The sequence below is a fragment of the Tachysurus fulvidraco genome, chromosome 19, assembly GCF_022655615.1.
Source record: "Tachysurus fulvidraco isolate hzauxx_2018 chromosome 19, HZAU_PFXX_2.0, whole genome shotgun sequence".
In the NCBI taxonomy this organism is placed as follows: domain Eukaryota; kingdom Metazoa; phylum Chordata; class Actinopteri; order Siluriformes; family Bagridae; genus Tachysurus; species Tachysurus fulvidraco.
Window position 1 is genome coordinate 9,383,050 of NC_062536.1, and position 18,585 is coordinate 9,401,634.

General features: G+C 40.9%; 1 protein-coding gene across 4 annotated transcripts in view; it reads left to right on the top strand.

Annotated features, from left to right (window-relative positions):
- tbc1d22a (TBC1 domain family, member 22a) overlaps positions 1-18,028 on the top strand; it is a 148,038-nt gene extending 130,010 nt beyond the window's left edge. For all 4 annotated transcript variants that reach the window (XM_027151450.2, XM_027151453.2, XM_027151454.2 and 1 more), the window contains 2 exons: positions 765-860; positions 15,450-18,028. In XM_027151450.2, coding sequence (XP_027007251.1) covers positions 765-860; positions 15,450-15,578 — 225 coding nt within the window. In that variant the 3' untranslated portion in view covers positions 15,579-18,028. The remainder of the gene's footprint in view (positions 1-764; positions 861-15,449) is intronic.
- The last annotated feature ends 557 nt before the right edge of the window (positions 18,029-18,585 follow it).

The following is an 18,585-nucleotide window of genomic DNA, read 5'->3' on the forward strand; positions in this document are numbered from 1 at the left end:
GAATGCTCATATTCTTCCAGTGCTGCTTATCACCTGTCCTGCTTTGTGTGTTGTGTGTGCTGTTTGGGCTCGAGCTTTATGCTGGGATAATATGTACACATGCAGATGAGGGCTGTTAACTTTGTCGATGGGGTTATCATCGTTCAGGCTGCTTTGGATCATCCAGTACATTAGTGAGAATCTCAAAAATGGGTTTGTTCAATTTTAGCTCATTTACTTACTGTAGGCATTTTACAGTTCTTGATTTTCAGTGTTTCTGGAATTTTCTCCCCTCTGGATCTTCAGAAAAGAGATTTGTTGCAGACGTAAACTATGAGAGAGAGCATCCTTTGTTACCACGTAATTTCTGATTCTCTAAAACTCCTGTAAACTCCTTTATTTATCTGTGAATGCTCTATAAGTAAACCCTGTCCCTGGCAACGCATAGCAACAGTATATTTCTCTATACCTGAGGCCCTTAACCTATATCAGTAGTTCACTTTTAGAGGTTGCCTTTAAGGAATAAGCTCAAGGCCTGGTATTATTCTGCACATAAATGGTTCTCTTTAAGCATTTTCTAGAAGCAGTGGTTTATAATGAACCTTGTAGAAGAATGTAATAGATGCTTTTACTTGGCTCGAGTGAACGGGGGACATCCTAAAGCATCCGTTTATCTAACCTTGGCCCAGTTATTTCTCAGAGGGCTCAAGGATCGCTCATTAATCCACTCTGGTTCTGAGCTCATGTTCTTATGATTCTCCTGCTCTGTTTTGTGTTGCTGTCAGGCTGAGCCCGAGGGCTTCTCCCACTTCCACCTGTACGTGTGTGCTGCTTTCTTGGTGCACTGGAGGAAGGAGATTTTGGAGGAGAAGGACTTCCAGGTAGGTTTCGAAATATTTCTCCTATATGTGTGTGTGTGTGTGTGTGTGTGTGTGTGTGTGTGTGTGTGTGTGTGTGTGTGTGTGTGTGTGTGTGTGTGTGTGTGTGTTGGGTTGCGTTGTTTTTGCCATGCCTCTCACAACTCCCATAGCTGCAGCAAGTGTCCTCGTTCAAGCCCCTCTATCCTCATTAACTCTGGGGGTCACTGGGTCATTGCAGGTGCATTAGCGTGATGACTGTGGCAGCTGCTTTAAGGTGACATTGGGTGGTTGTCCCCTCACTCCCTTTTTGTATCTCTCTCTCTTTCTCTCTCTCTCCCTCTCCATCTCTCTCTCTTTATCTCTCTCCATCCACGAGATAAATGTTAAGTTAAGAGTTTATACGAGGAAGATTTGTGAGATTCTGAAGTCCCTCTTGGATACTTATGCCCTCAGGCAGCACCACATAGAACCCACTTACCGCCTATGACTTTATCTCTAGGTCAGTGTTTTCCAGCCCAGTCTTCAGGGACCCTCGGATGGTCTGCATTTTGTCTCCTAGGTCCCACCTCACCTGAACCAGCACTTCAGTGCTGGGATCTGGGGGAGGAATAATGGAGCGTTTTCAGAGCTCTAGGGACAGGTTGGGGAAGCTGCTTCAAGTTGATCTCTAACTGTACCATATCTTATTAGTGCTTTTTTTCAACCCAGTACACACCAATTAGTGCATTCCTTTCTTGCCAGCATTGTATGTCAAACAATTATACAATACTTTGTTCCCTTTTGCAGCGTCTTGCCTCACTAGTCTCTTGTTCTTCATGCTCTCTTTCTTCCTCTCTGCGTTTCTCTTTTCTCTTTTTTTTCCTCTCCCTAGCGTCTTTGTAGATTCAGATTGTGTGCCTGAGTATGCATGTATTGGAGGAGTTGTGTGTTTGCATGTGGGTGTGTTGAATATGCAGAGTGTCAGGAGTGCATGGTGTTTGTGGTGTGTTGCAGGGCAGGCAGTTGATTGATTGTGTTTACAGTGCCCACTGATTCAGTATGAGTTTCTGCAGCACCTCTGCAGTACCAAGCCAGACTCCGCTTGGCATTCACAGAGCCACCCACAAACAAGGGGCACACACATCTGTCTCTGCCCTCCTTGGGTCTTCTACACCAACACAGAGTCTCTCTTACACATGTAGACTCTGTTCAGCTATGCTCTCATTCACTTACTGTAGGCTGGAGAACATTCTGGAAAGAGCTGCTTCTTTTAACCTTTTAAAGTCCTGACTTATTACTTACTTATTCATCTGAAAGTATATTGTTCAGTAACAACAGGAAATTAATGATAAGGGTATGATTACATGAACAAAAAGGGTAAGTAAGGCCAGTTACAATAACTGGTCAAAGGATGCCAGAAAGGGAAGGTAAAATAAAATGAATAGCAAGGATTTGGTCACTTTCCGGTTCCAGTCTACCAGTTGACTCTCTACTATAACAGCCATGAACTTCAGAATTGAGTTCATAGATACCTGTGATTGGCCCAATTTACTATGATTGACAGGGAAGAGAGTGAGTGTTGATCATCCCTCCTACTCAGAGAGCTTGGCTTATTTTGTCCCCTTTCCTTCCGGACACATATAACTGTCGCGGTCCTTTGATGATCAGATAAAGTTCTTTCTGTTGCTTAATTATTTAATTTTTAATATCACACCAATATCAAAGCTCTTACAATACTTGCAACCTGAGTGATTCTTTTAATTTAGTAAAACACAAGCAATGCTTGCTGGTGTGTTTTAATACGAGTCGTTTTAAACACGTGTTAACAATCCTTTCATTAGGTTTTACATTTTCTCATGCACCAAATTAGCTTCACAAAGTCACACGACCCTGTAACCTCATGATGAACTAGCCCTTTGGTTATTTCCATCGATGCACCATTTCAGCTGCCAATGCACTACATTGTAATCATACGCAAACCTGCACACATAATAGAATACATACATACTGTATGCACCAAAAAAAACAATCCAGCTTACCTGTTTACCTTTAACCAGCAATATACAAGCATGGTTGCAGCATGGAAAAGTCATTCACACAGGGAAAAGTGCAGATCTAGCAACACTGTGAAGAATGTAGAAGTGTCAGCTGTGTACTCTATTTAGTCAGACATCACTTTTTCTGAAGCACAAGATATATTGTTAAAGTCTCATCCACAGCATGTGATTGACAGCACTGCCGCTAAGGGACAAGGGAAATGCAAACTTGCAAATTCAGGATTAAAAGTGTTGAAAATGCTGCTGTAGGTTTTGGCCCGTGAAGTGATATTAAGTACATTTTTTTAATTATATTCTTTAAACCTGGCAAAGTATTTGACAATAACTAATAAGTCATAAAGGCACTTACTGAATGAGTCAGAATCAGATGTTGCTCATTAAGAGATAGAAGAGAACGCAGTGTGTTGCGAGTTACATTTTAGCTTTTTCGCCAATTAAAGTAAATGGAGTGTAGACAGGATGTACAGTACGTAAGGAAATACAACAGGACAGGGAAAAAAAAAGGAACAGTGCGTCGGTGTTGTGCAGCCTGACAACAGCGATTTGCCAACGCTCGCCTTTTTATTATTTATTAAAGAATGACACATTGTACTTTTTATCTGTTTATAGTTACTGTTTTAGTGCATCCTCCAAAAAAAAATAAAGGGTCCTATTAACGCTTATGTTATACCAGATGTAAACAGTCATCCCCTCCAGGCTTTCTGTTTTCTCTCACTTGAAATTAATGACAAAAATAATTAAAGCTTGTCATGTTCTAGAGAAACTACAAAAAAAAAAAAAAAAACCCACAAAGCCCTGTCCTTGAAAACTTAAAGGAACCTCAAACTTTTACAAAGCACTGACATACACTTATTTTTCGATATTTAAATGAATTAAGATTTAATAGCGTGCACTTGATTGAATATCAACGCAGTACAAATGTGTATTTGTTTTGCGTAGGCAATGTAGAAGCAGAATCTTGTTCATGGTACTTACCAATGTTGCCTATCACCACTTCCTTTCTAGTGGAACTGTAATTACTCTTCCGAGTTGACTGTTTAAAAAAGCCTTTGCCCTTGTGGACAGTGTTGTACACGCGGTGTAATAGTGTGTAGGCTGATACATGATAAACCGTATAGTGCTTCATCCCTAATCAAGATTCTCACCCGTACCTGGCCTTGTGTGGACTCATACTTTTTTTTGAAAGTCCCCTTTAAAAGCTATTTCATTGACAGCTATAAATCTTTGTGAAATGACTAGGAAGCTTAATGCAAAAGTGTACATGAAAATGTCTGTGAAGTTAATTACTTTGTGATAAGCGAACGACGAAGGGAAAGACCAGTGTTGAGAAATTAATATGGCTCTCATCTGATAATAAAAAAAACTGGATCTGGGGTTCTTCATCTCCTTTATATCAGCAGAGCAGAAATCTGATTAGCAGCCTGCTCTTTGGTGGAGACTTTGGTATTCCCTTCGCCAGCAGATTGTAAGAGCGGTGCTCATCCTTCGTCTGCGAGGTAACGGGTGACCCTGTTCATTCTCGTCTTTGTGTTCATTAACAACCGGTTTGCTGTGAGTGCAAGAACCACAAAGGTCACAATGAAATATATCCTTCCTGAGCACTGCAATGAATGGTTTCCTGCCCAATGATTGCTTCATCATAGGAAGTTATACGGATGGGTCCTATCCAAGAATGAAGCTTTTGCAAAAACATGGATAACTTAATAATAATAATAACAATATGAAGAAGAAGAAGAACATGAAGAATGTTAAGGCTTCCATTAGAAGTGAAACAGATGCCAAGAATCAACAATTCAAGCATCTAGCTGAGTAGAAAGGTTTGAAGCACCTTGTACAAGGGTGAGTGGCAAGAGTTTAAACTTCATACTAAACAAAAGAAAAAGTCTCAACAAAGAACTCTTGAATAAATATGCGACACGGGGATGCTGAATTTGTAATGTACGTGCACGTCAAGGGGAGTCTGGTTCTCCCTGGGAAGCTGGAATTCAGCACAAAACCAGCATCAGCAGCTGCAGTGATCACAAAGCTCAGCTGGGTGGTGGATTTTAATGTCAGTTAACAATAACAGTACATTTCTGAAGTAATTCTTTTACAAATTGCTTGTCTAATGTCCACATGGCCAACTCTCTTGTATGATGTGAGATTTGACACTGTTGTACAGGCTGTTTCTTTTTTCTAGCTCAAAATCTTCATCCATTTTTTTCTCTTCTGGATTAAACATCAAAGGTTTTGGGCCATTATCAGCACTTGCTAATAAATAAATGACATGATGTTAACTGTATTCTTGTCTGATATCAGCTACAGTAAGTACACACCGTAATGGATGTTATTTCACATTTATGAACTCAGAACAGTCTTCATTTACTGTGACTGAATGCGAGAGCCTCCTCAGTCTCTCGAGAGCTTGTCAGGGTTTCCAGATGGGATCAGATAAGGTTTGGTACTATAATGTAATCAAAGTAAACAACACTGTGGATCGTAGCAGAGTAATGAGTGTGTAGACATGTAAATCATATGATTTTGGAGAACGATATTTTTTTTTCCACATCAGATGAATTCGACGTTTCCGAAACTACAGAAACGGCTCAATTTCTCCTATATGTTTCCTGCAGTTTCCTGACATTCCCCACAGGCCACAGTCTGTCTGCATACGCCAGGCTCCAATAGACATGTCTCTAGTTTAAGGAAAGGCTTTTTGTAATATATGTTCTTCTTGGAAACTGCAGTGTCTGTTACATGGCTCTCCTCCAGTCAGACCTATAGCGTTAACCCATGTCACGATAATACTGACCTAATTAATGAGCGTGTACAACTAGAAAAAGAGTGTCAGTGAAGCAGGACAGAGAGGAGAGGAGAGCAGAGCACACTGGGCTCCACATGCACCAGACACACACCTACTGTATTTCTATTCAGAGACCGTCTGCCTGGAGCACTCATTCTCTGTGTGGTGACCTTTTCTGAGGCATTGTCCCTCCACTTCTGTTACTCTGGGTCACTGCACTGTAGTTTTATGGGAATTTAAAACTGTCCCTCCTGTCCTGCGGGTCAGCATCTGCCCACTGCACACACTCGCTCCTACCTAATTAAAAGAGCACTCTGCCGATCGATACTTCCTGCTCTGATTTCTCTGTTTGTCTTAGGAGAAAGAGAGCAAAGCAAGAAAAGAAAAAAAAAAACACAAACGCACACAGAAATTCGATGCCGATTTGTTTTAGTGAGCAAATGTCTGCTTTAGTGAGAATAGCCCAATAAAGACGTCGTCTTGATCATCGTCTCTTTTTTTTGGCACAGGTAAATCTGAGCTCACAGAGATGCCGCAATTTGAGCCTTGATCTGTGAGACGCTTGGCGGCCGCCAATACTGAGTGCCACTGCACGCCACGTGCACAGCCAAATGCCAAAGCCTGCTGGCATTTAGCAAGGGCAATATGCAGTAAATGAGCTCTCATTAGGGGTTTGTTTATCACATAACGAGGAAGCCTTTGGAGGAGCTAATAAAACGCATCGAGAACCTTTTCCTCGCTTTTTTGGTTTCCGTTTACTGACTAATTTGCTTTTTTTTTTTTTTTTCCTTTTTTTTTTTTTTTTGGTGTGATTTAAAAAAAATTACAGATGAGCACAGTTTAGCTGACACAACTTATCTGGTCAGTTTTTTGGTGAGATTTATATAACTAGATGTCCCGAGCATATGGCTTAGCAGTATTGTGAGACTTACTTTAGTCATCACCTCTCAGTGCCCGAGTCTCTACACGCTGCAGACATGCCATATGCCACCTGCCCTTAACTTACCTACTTGCCAAGGAGGGCACAGCTCTCTCTCACATCCAAATCAATTACTGCTCTTTTGCTTCTCAAGCCACCCCAGTGCAGGGCCAGAGGTCATGACCCTCATCTGCTGCATTGTGCACTCACACATTAAGGAATGTGGGTGAACATCGTGCCTTGGAGCTTGATTGTAGTGACAGATTCATCTCCGGAGTGAGGCGATTATAATGCGGTTAGGTGTGGATGGATAGGTGTGAGATAGATGGTGAGAAATCGGTCCTACGTTAAAGTTTTAATTGGGTGATTTAAATGGCGTTTGGAGCAGCGAGGGAACACATTGAGCCCTGTGGGCAGGCATTAATGTGTGTGTCTTGTGAGATACGGATGCGCTCTCTGCTTGAACAAGTACCCTTTAAAACTCTGCTTTAAAGATACAGTAATTTCTATCGTATTCACCTCGAGGCAAAGAAATTAGCACTAAGTGAATGCAGGTATTAATTAAATCACCCACACAGATACAGAGACTGTGATAGGAATATATTCAGCTACAGCCTTGCTGCGATATACGCTACTTCATTACTAGCCAGCAGTGCTAATAATCCGAGGATGTATTTGAGGTCTAAGTGCTCTTTGGATTCTCATAAAGCATCAAGCTAAATTCAAACGTGCGTCACAGACCACTTGCACTTGCTGCTTTTCGGTCCATTCACCTGCCCGGGTTTTATTTACCTGCATTAACACGTGCACTTCTGTGGCCCGCTTACTACATTTTGACGTGCCTCCATCTCTTTTCAGCCTCATTGCCTTTACTGAATAGAATCTCTCTTACTCATAGCAGCAGTGAGGGGGAAAAAAATAGTTACATTTCATTTCCAGTGCTCATGCCTTACGTAAGAGCGAATGAATAAATAAAACCAAGTAAAGTCTAGGAACACAATAAGGTTGGAAAAAAAAGAGCACTCCACAGTTGTTACATTCATTATGCCGCTAAATTAAAAACCAGCAACTATCAGCTCTTAATGCTTTGTCTTGTTCCACCTCAGGTGGTTCAAAGAGCCAAAACTAAATGGATTCGCTGTCGTTGTGAATAACCGGGAGCACACACGCTCTTAATTTATTGTGCAAGCATACTGCCTGATTGACTTACTGCTTAGGGCTCTCAGCATTCATGTTGTTCTCTCAGTGACTCACGGATTTGCGCTATTGGTAAAAGTTTACTAAAAAAAAAAAAAGGCACTCTTTGCGGATATCGCTGATATTCCTTAGGGATTGTACCTGTAGCTGAACACTCCTCGTATCATCTTACTGATGTTTGTAAAGGATGCACATTTTACAGTATTATATTACAGTAAGATCATAACACTGAGCTTTTAGTTATGATTTTGCTTTAAATAAGTAGGATTCTGGTCCTGAATGTGTTATAGAGCCAAGAAAAGGAATTAAGTGTGTGTGTGTGTGTGTGTGTGTGTGTGTGTGTGTGTGTGTGTGTAATATTTGTATATATAGATGTATATATAGATTTATATATATATATATATATATATATATATATATATATATATATATATATAAAAATATATATATATATATATATATATATATATATATATATATATATATATATATATATATATATATATACACACAGTATATTGTACCTTTTTCCTGCTTCCCCTGTTGTTTTGTCTACTACATATGCCACATCTCTTTTTTTAAGTTGTAGATATTTGTTTTCATGGTTGTATTATTCTATATTCTTCTCCCTCTCTAACAAAATCTTAGAAAAAGACAGTTATTGCTGTGTCTGTTGTGACAGCTGTAATGAGAAAACACTGTAGATAGTGTAAATTGCTAAATGGCAGTGGATTGAAGGAGCATTTATCATCTCTGAACAAGATGTAATTAACTACGCTTTGTTTATGCTTCTGAAACGTTTTAAACATTTAGCCATGGTCGAAACTTTATTTCTGTCCTCCCACATTAAATAAAAGGATTAGAGAATTAGTTACATACTAATTAAAGAAGTCTGCTGATCATATTTCTCATCGTCCCCGGAATGAGTTATAGTGTTGACTCTCTTAGGGCGAGCAGAGAGATTGGATGAGTTGTAACCCACCAGATTAATAGAAAGCTCATCCCATTCATCAGGAAACGACCAATTTTGTCCAAACCAGGCCTGTGAGGGGAGTCTCGTTTAAGGTGCGACTAATGATTGATTATCCTTTAGCTTTGCTTGTTCCAGAGTGAGCACCATCCCTCCTCTTCTAAATGGTCTTTAATACACTTTGTTGATGGATTGTTGCCATTGTTGCTAAAGAAAGAGAGTAGTTTTTTTTTTTGTTTTTTTTTTTACCAAAATAAAGTAGAAGTAATTACAAGCCTATGTGCTGTCCACATAACCCTCAGGCTTAGTCTACCAGCCTCACAGTCATCAGCACATCAGAGCCCTTCTAAACAAAGCTGTTTATAAAGTGGCCTGCGATCAATCACCCTTCTCAGCTGGTTAGTCACATGGATGTTTAAAACATGAGGAGCTGCAGGGCCGTGCCTCTGGCATTTGATGGAGTGAGCGCACTGCTGGTCCTGAGTTCGCTCATCGATTCTTGCAAATTCAGAAGATCCCGGTGAGAAGAGACCAGATGTCATCCATTATCGTGGCTACACCACTCAGAAGCTGTGTGAATCACTCCCCTTGGCCAAACTGTGTAGCCCGCTTGCGTAAACCTACCACGGACAGTCATTAGTGAGATGTCATCACCATTGACAGTTTATCAGTTTTGGGATTGTCACATTGTCCAAAAGCGGAGGAACAGGCTCGTAATTGAGCGTCTCTCCCATCGCTATCGGTTCGGCTCAAAATCCGCTGTGCTCTGAACCAATTATGACTCTGTCTTCGTTCAGTTGGAGAGCAGAATTAAATCAAGGGAGTAGATAAGTCACAAGCAGACGAGAGCAATAAAAAGAACACATTGCATGCTGGCAGCAGTGAAGGTCAGTTTGAATGTGGTCTCATCCAGGTGGCGGTGGCAGTGGTGATGATGATGATGGTGAGTATCTTTACCTGCTTTTATCACACAACTGTGCAGTAATTAAACCCACGCAAAGCATTCCCAGTTCCAGTGTCCTATCATCACCCTGGTTTGATTTCTTTGCATGCTTTGTGGTAATTGTAATTAGTGTGTAATTTAACAGCGTGCCTTGATTAAGTACTGTCCCAACTTATCATACTCACACTGTTGCATGACATATGCAGGAACAGCGTGAGAGATATCATGGGAATGCCCTCATCTGCTGCCTGTTCATCTAAATATACCATGTCGAGAGAGGTTCGCTGCCGAACTGGGGACACGGCGCATCGCTAAAGCCATGCCGGATACTAATGACGAACTTTGCTAACTGTGTTACTTTAGCACATTAGCTGACATAAGCATAATCCTCATCTAAATTTTACAGACATGTCCCTAAAGTGCATGTCAAATGAACTGTCCCTGATCTATTAGTCATGCTCAGAAGTTATGCAGATCTTTGGATTACATAATCATCTTCATATAATCATTTGGCTTGGTTCATCGCGTGTAATTAATATCTTAATCTTCTTATTAGATGTAAACTGTGATATGATGACCATTTTGATTAGGTAGATGGTCTCATTATGTGTGGAGCTATTGAGCGTACAAGCCTAATGATATGATATGGATGTCAGAAGAAAAATGAGAAATTAAAAGTGTTGACAGAGCAGGATATGGATAGTTGATGTTTGTCATTTAACATACTTAATATATCATCATTAGTTAATACCAACAAGTTAATACCAATTTGAATTAGTGGTTTTTAAATGAAGAAATAAGTATTTAATACAGCAACACATACAGAAATCATTCTAAAAGGAAATCTGCAGAAAGCATCGTTTATAATACACCTAAAATATATAGATATATAACACTAATAATCATTTAATTAGTTTTTATTATTTGATTTTTACATTCATTACTTTTACATAAGTATACTTTTCACTTTAGCACACAGTTACCACTTATTGTGCATTATGTTTTATATTATTTTCTTTTTTTTTTTTTTATAATTGATGTTTCTTTAATATCAAGTATGAAAGGTGTTATATAAATAAAGTTTGTATTATTAATAAGAAAGGTAGGAACAGGTAGCGGTAACAGCTTGCTGAACTTTGGTACCTAATGACTTGTTGTTAAAAGCCTTTAGTATAATGTGTATTAAACCATTTGGACCTTTTTGTTTCCCGAAGGCACTGAGAACTTGGTTTTAACAGAAACCTAGGAAATTAATTGAAATAAGGTTGCTAATCATGTGCATAATGAACATGTTATAAGTAGTATACCTAATGCCGTGAATGTATTAGACTTTAAATAATCCTAATATTCCCAGCGGACTCCTCTCTTCCGCTTACAACCAAAAGAGCTTTTATTTCCAGCTTTACGTCTTTCATCTGTTAAGTGAAACCGTTCACTGTTTCTGAGAAATTATAACTAAAGTCTCAGGGAATACATCTATACTGGTTCACTAGGTTACAGAAACCCTGTTGGAAGAAAATATAGCATCATTTTTTAAAATATGTTTTGCACTAGTTTTAGTATTTTTGGAAGAGGTCTGTTATTTGTAGACAGTCAGCGACTGCTCAGACGTCTAAGGGAAGTTCATTTCAACACCTCAGTACCAGAACAGTAAAAAGTCTCCAGCTCTTACACTGAGAGGTAAACAGTCTTTCATTATCAGCCTGTAATAAAAGCAGTAATTCATAGTTCTGGCTAGTTCTTTTCTTCTGTCTTTCCTGGAATAAGTTCATGTGAGGAGTCTTTTTTTTCTGGTCCTTTTGCTGGTGGTGTTGGCTGAATGTTTCCTGTAATTTAGACCATATTTCTGCACACAACCATTAGGTTTGGCTTTCTTGTTGTTATACTAGTTCTCTAATTGGCAGCCCTTTTGTTATTGTTTTCAGTTTTTTTTTCCTTTTTGGTTGAGAATTTAAATAGTTTACACATTTACACATTTTTAAGACATGTTTTATTAAGCTTGTGCCTGTTTGAGCTTATGTTAAATTCAGCTCTAAATTAAAAATGTTCATAGTTATTTATAATAATGGTATAAAGGTTTAACAATAGTGAAGATGAGGCTACCAACGTCAAGAACACTGAGTCAAGGATCTTGATGGCCCACCCTGAGGCTTCTGATGGTCCACTATGTGACTCATGATGGTCCATCATAAAAACGCTAATATTCCTGATGGCTCCCAGCTACCCAGTTATTCCCTTGTATTATCTGATAGCCCAAATAAAATTTCCCAATTGCCCATCCTGAGACTCCTGATGGTTCATCCCTAGACTCCTCTTTGCCCATCCTGAGACTCCCTGTGGCCCACCCTGATTTTTTTGATGGCCAACTCTGAGTCTCGCGATGGCCCACCCTGAGTCTCCTTATGGCCCACCTTCAGACTCGTGAGACTCCAGATGGCCCACTCTGAGACTCCCGATGGCCCACCCTGAGACTCCTGATGGTCCACCCTGAGACTCCTGATGGCCAACCCTGAGTTTTCTGTTTGCCAACCCTTAGACTCGTGACTCTCCCGGTCCACCCCGAGACTCCCAATAGCCCACTCTGAGACTCCCAATAGCTCACCCTAAGACTTCTGATGGCCCACCCTAAGATTCCCGAGGGCTTCCCTTGAGATTCCCAATGGCTCACCCCGAGACTCTTCTCTTTCTTGTGAAAATTATTGCTAATTAACCAAATAAACTTAAATGTACAAAAAATACAGTAATTTATAATAATGGTATAAAAATGTAATAATGGTGTAATAGTATAATTATGCTTTTGTGTGTGTGTGTGTGTGTGTGTGTGTGTGTGTGTGTGTGTGTGTGTGTGTGTGTGTGTGTGTGTGTGTATGCATGTGCACACAGTAAGTGTTTGGATTTTTTGGATTAACTAATTTATCATATAGCAGTTGAGAGTTGTTGTTGTTTTTTTTTAAACATATCTGTTAACACACGCATCTGTGTAGAAGCTGCTAAATGAAACGAAGGCTGCTGAGATACTCTAATGAACACTGCTGTAAAACAAACATTAATAACGTTCTCACATTGTTTTTCTTTCTCTTCTTTCTTTTTTTTTATTTCAATCTCATTGTTTCCTCCACGCAGCCTGATGTTTTTGAGTGCAAACGCTGATAAAAATGATGGAGCTCAGCCGCCTGCGTGAATACAGATTAGAGCGATGTGGTGTGAATTGTGAACATGGCTGTGTTCTCACCTGCCTGATATAAAACAGAGAACTCGAGACGAGACAGCTCATCTGAGCCAGTGATAAACAGTGAAAATGTCTTTTCTAGAGAAATCAACACAGTGATATTGCAAACCAGTAGTTACTGATATCCAGCAGAGACTATGTGAGTCACTCAGTGCCACTATCTCCCCATATCTAGTGTGCCTATACAGTGAAGACATTTCAGATGTGTGATCCACACTCACCGTCAACTTTAATAGGAACCTGCTGATTTACGCAGTTATCTAATCTAGCTCATATAATCACCCTTTACATCTGTACTGAGCAGAAAAGCATCTCAGCATATACAACACTTTAACATGGTGGAGCTACAACAGCAGAAGGTTCCACTGCCATCAGCCAGGAACAGGAATCTGAGGCTATGATGGACACGGACTCACCCACGTTGGGTGGAAAAATCTATCCAGTGTGGGTACGTCTGTGTTCATGATAGCCCATGATTCTTGTGCCTGGCTGACAGCAGTGGTACCTGATGTGGTCTTCTGCTGTTGTAGCTCAACCATGCTAAGTAAGGTGTTGTATATGCTAATGCTGTACATGTGCTTTTCTGATGTTGTAGGTCATCCAGCTCATGGTCTGATATGTTGAGCATGCTGAGATGCTGTTCTGCTCAGCATTGTTGTGTTTCTATGAGGTATTACTGTATATCCTCCCTGCTAACACAAACCAATCCCTCCATTTTTCTTTCATCTCGCTAATTAAAAATGCAACAATACTCAAACCAAGCCATCTTGTACCAACAGCCATGCCAACCTCAAAATCACAGAATTCAGACTTTTCCTTCATGCTGATGTTTGATATATTACCTTACCTGAAGAACTTTACCTGCAGCTGTTGACCTGGATCTGCTGCCATCTGATTGGCTGATTAGAGTGAATGAATGTGCAGTTGTATAGGTGTTAGTAAAGAAGTGGGTGTGTAACTATATGAGGGTGCTTGCAATAAGAGATCATTCACACCTGTAATATCGGCCTAATATTTTTTGAAAATGCTCCTAATTTAAATTGTTTGGGGAATTTTTAGGAATATTTTAATATCTGTGGAAATCAATGCTTCTTGCATTGGACTGAGTGTACTGCTCTACAATCCTGTGTGAGAGAGTAAAACTATATATCATTCTCTCATCTCTCTCTCTCTCTCTCTTTCTCTCTCTCTCTCTTTCTTTTTCTCTCCCTCTGTCTGTTAAGCATTTAAGCAGAGTCATTCCCTTCCATCATGGCAGGCCGGCTAGGTGAATTAGGCTGGGAGATTGAGGCTGTGCCTCCACTCTAAGCTTCCCTAATGCACTCATTGACTGTGGGTTTTCAGGGCCTGGAGCCGGGCCGGCGCGCTGTCACTGAATTACGCTCGGCTTTCTGTAGCTAAGAGAAATGGGCTGTTGCACTCCAGGTCCTGACCACACGACCACAGAGGCACACACACATCGAAACAGCTTACACCTCACACTTCACTGCCTCGGCAAGATTGAGAAGGCAAAGACGTGCTGATTGAAAGTTAAAATAATTTAGCGTGTGCAGTATGCACTATGATATAGCTCAGTGTGACCCGTGCAGAATAAAAAATAAACAGCTGTGAGGCACAGCAATTTCCACCCTCCCAGCAGGCTCGAGGTTGCCCCTGGCAACACTTCCTGCTCGGTAAAATTTGGCTCTGTGAGTGTCTCTGTGCACCCAGCTCCTGGCAAGAGTGTGTGTGTGTGTGTGTGTGTGTGCGTGCGTGTGTGCGTGTGCGTGCGTGTTTGTGTGTGTGTGCGTGTGTGTGTGCGTGTGTGTGTGCGTGTGTGTGTGCGAGTGTGCGTGTGTGTGTGTGTGTGTGTGTGTGTGTGTGTGTGTGTGTGTGTGTGTGTGTGTGTGTGCGCATGCTTGCACATTTGGTTAACTAGGGCCTGGTTGCGATCCTGGCAAGGTATGTGCTTATGTTGGTAAGGAGAATGTGTGTATAACAAGCTCCTGCCAGCACTTCTTCATGTGTGTGTGTGTGTGTGTGTGTGTGTGTGTGTGTGTGTGTGTGTTCATTCAAAATCAGCTCCTGCTGTCTTCTTGATGGGGAAGTGTGTTTATATGAATGTGTGCATCTAGGGTTTGTGGGTTGTGTGTTTGTGGTGATGTAGCTTTCTCTGTGTATGTGTGTGTGTGAGAGAGAAAGAGATTTCTTGAACCTGAGTTGGTGTGAGGTAAGTTTTTTATTGTATTTGTGTTTACTTCTGTGTGTAAGCCGTTTTTGGCAACCTGCTCCCTCTCAGTGCGATGTTGGCGATATGCGTGTCTGTGTTGATGTGTGTGTAACCAGCTCCTGCCATTCCTTCCCCCCTTGTGGTTTTGGCTAGGTTTGTGTTAGGGTGGTGTGTATTACCAGTTTCTGGCAGTTCCTGCTCTATGTAATGTTGGCGTGGTGTGTGTCTGTGGTGGAGAGGTGCGTGTTGTGTATAACCATCTCATGGCAGACCCTTTTTTTGACTGAAAATATTTATCTAACTGATTTCTCTTTGTGTCTTCCAGGGCTTGATGATCCTGCTGCAAAATTTACCCACCATGCACTGGGGCAATGAGGAAGTGAGCGTGCTCCTGGCTGAGGCTTACAGGCTAAAGTTTGCATTTGCAGACGCACCCAATCACTACAAAAGATGAGGCTTCCAGCGGCATGACTACTGAACCAAGACTCTCAATGGTCCACCCTGAGGCATCTCATGGTCCACTATGAGACTCATGATGGTCCATCATAAAAACTCTGATATCCCTGATGGCACCCAGCTTCCCTGTTATTCCCTTGTATTATCTGATAGCCCATATAAAATTTTCTGATAGGCCATTTTGAGACTCCTGATGGTTCATCTCTGTACTCCTCATAGCCCACCCTGAGACTCCCGTTGGACCACCTCGAGACTCCTGATTTCCCACCTCAAGACTCGTGACGGCCCACCATGAGACCGGTGATGTCCCACCCTGAGTCTCCCAATGGCCCACCCTGAGTCTCCCAATGGCCCACCCTGAGTCTCCCAATGGCCCACCCTGAGTCTCCCAATGGCCCACCCTGAGTCTCTCAATGGCCCACCCTGAGACTCCTGATGGCCCACTTCGAGAATCCTAATGGCCTCCCTTGAGACTTCTTGGCCCATCCTGACACCTTACATGGTCCACCCTCATACTCCCAACAGGCCATTGATCAGTTGGAAGTGGAGCGTGTTTACATGACTCAGTGTAAAACCGTAGCCTTTTTATTTCTTCACCCCCAGCTGTGTTCCGACTAACCCACACACTCCAAACATCAACTACCCCCTGTCTATTTAATCAAGCCAAAAAAGGACGCTTTTCTCAAAAACAAGTTACATATCGGCATTTTTTGTTCGTATGAATTTCCGTCCCTCCGACCCTTAAAAGGTTTCACAGCAAATGTTTTGTGTAGGCTGATAAAGTGTTACCAGTTTATTACAAAACCCTGTGTTCTGCAATGGTTAGAATAGAAGTACTGACGCTGAGAGTGTGTGTGGGTGTGTGGTGACTGAGAGGAAGATTGTCTGGCACAAAATTTCTCAGCTACATCAAGAGTAATAGCTGGAAGTACACGTTTGCACTGAGCAGTCTCCATTAGAAATCTCCCATACAGCTGCAGGTCAGGAGTGCGCTGCATTAAAGGCAATAATGACACATTATTCAGACAGTAAGACAGAATAGTGATGCTTAACCATGCATCTAGAGAACTGGCTTAAAAAATGAAAAGAAAGAAAAGCAGCCTGGAAGTAGAACAAAAGGACACTTTATTCAAACCTAGGTCTACCTCAGGAGCCGGTCGTGTGGCTCGGCCTGATCAGATGGAATGCAGCACGTAGGCCGTTCATCTGCCTTCATGTCAGAACAATAGCCATGACGTTCATTCCCTGAACACTGTCTTTTTTTTTTCTTCTTCTTAAGAATAATAATTAATATTTGCCTTAATTTGGCTGCTACAATTCTGCTAGAACCAGACATTTGCTATCACAAGAGGCTTGTCTGTAGAATTCTAGCTGCTCCAATCAATTAGCCTTTCACATGCTTAGTGGCCTGTTATTTCAAACCTTGGTTTGGAGTTCAGATCCAGACTTGTTGCATGATGCCATCATTAGTGCGTGTTCAGGGCGTAAAAGCTCTCCATAAACTAAGTAGTGGCAGTATTCAAACCTTTATTCTGCATTCAATCATGTTGTCAGGCTTTTCATTTTCCCTGCCAGTTCTTAAATCTAATGATATATGTGAAGAGAAAGAAAATGCACTCTGTTTTCCCGTTTTGTATAACATCTTGCTTAAATCAGCTTTTTTGTTGTTGTTGTCTTTTATATACTGTTTACATGAGCCTGTTAAGTTGTGCCTAACATCAGAAATAGTGTATACCATCTCAGATATTTATTTTTCTTTAACTCTGAACGTTCACTGACGGTTAGTAGGCTTGTGCTGATATCGCATTTTAACCATATCACAGTGTTGCGTTTTAAAATAAATGACAAATAAATGCAGTGCTTCCTGCTGTGCGACATTTTACATGCAAATGAGAGGTCGGGTGTGTTTTCCAAGAATTAATCGAGTCCAAACTGAAAAACGCATTGACTTGGATAGATTTAATTACAAACACTCTATAGAAATGCTTCCTACCGATGCAGCCTCGTCTCAAATAGCATGCAGGAGTAGAAGGTATTCTGAAGTGTTGTACGATACTGTACACAGTGATTATCAGCACAGGCTTACAGAGTGTTCCCACTGCAGGGGCTCTTTGCATGGACAACACGAGAACCTTGTTAACTGACCCTCTTTGTCTGGTTACCTCACCCATAAGACTAACATACAGTACGAGACCTGCTATGTTTCTCTCACTTTTTTCTTTTTTCTTACTTTGTTTTTTCTTCCCTCGGTGAGCAGTTTAAAGCAAAGCCCTCGATATCAGACAAAAGAGTTTCATGACTTTAGCCATTAGAATCTACAGATTTTAAAAGAGTGTAAGAAGATTTTCTGAAATGTTATTGAATTCAAATTTGTGTACAGAACAATGACTTTTCAAAGCTCTGTAAATAGAGAGAAATGTGTAAATAAATGCTATATATGATCAACCATCCCTGTGCCAGGAGATATTACTCACTGTAATTAATCCCAGTAGAATGAATTTCCTGTTCTAATTAAGCACCAAGTGTACACTGCAATCATTTCTGACCTTGCCTGCTGCCTACGATAGTAACTGTAGTAAAGGCTATTTTATTCAGCCTCTGTCCAAATAAAGGTTTCTTAAGCTGTTGATGACATGTAATTGCGAGTTAGCATTAGTGTTTTTGTATCTTTCATTATTATTGACTTCCCTTGGTCCTTCTGCAGTGGTGTATCAGTGACACTTGAGTATACAGGACCAGGTTTGGTGTGGAAAACACAATGACATTATGTTCCTGATGTTTCCTTAGAACTGGGTACAGTTATACTGTATGCGCTTGCTAACTAAAAAGTGCCTTGTCTGGTGACGAATACTGGTGCTTCCTGAGCAACACTACTGAACCAAGAATCCTGATGCCCCACTCTAAGAATTCTTATATCCCTTCAAGAACTTCCTAATAGTCTAGCCTGAGATTCCAAAATGCCCGTTCAGAGACTCCTAATGGCCAACACTCTGACTGCTGACAAT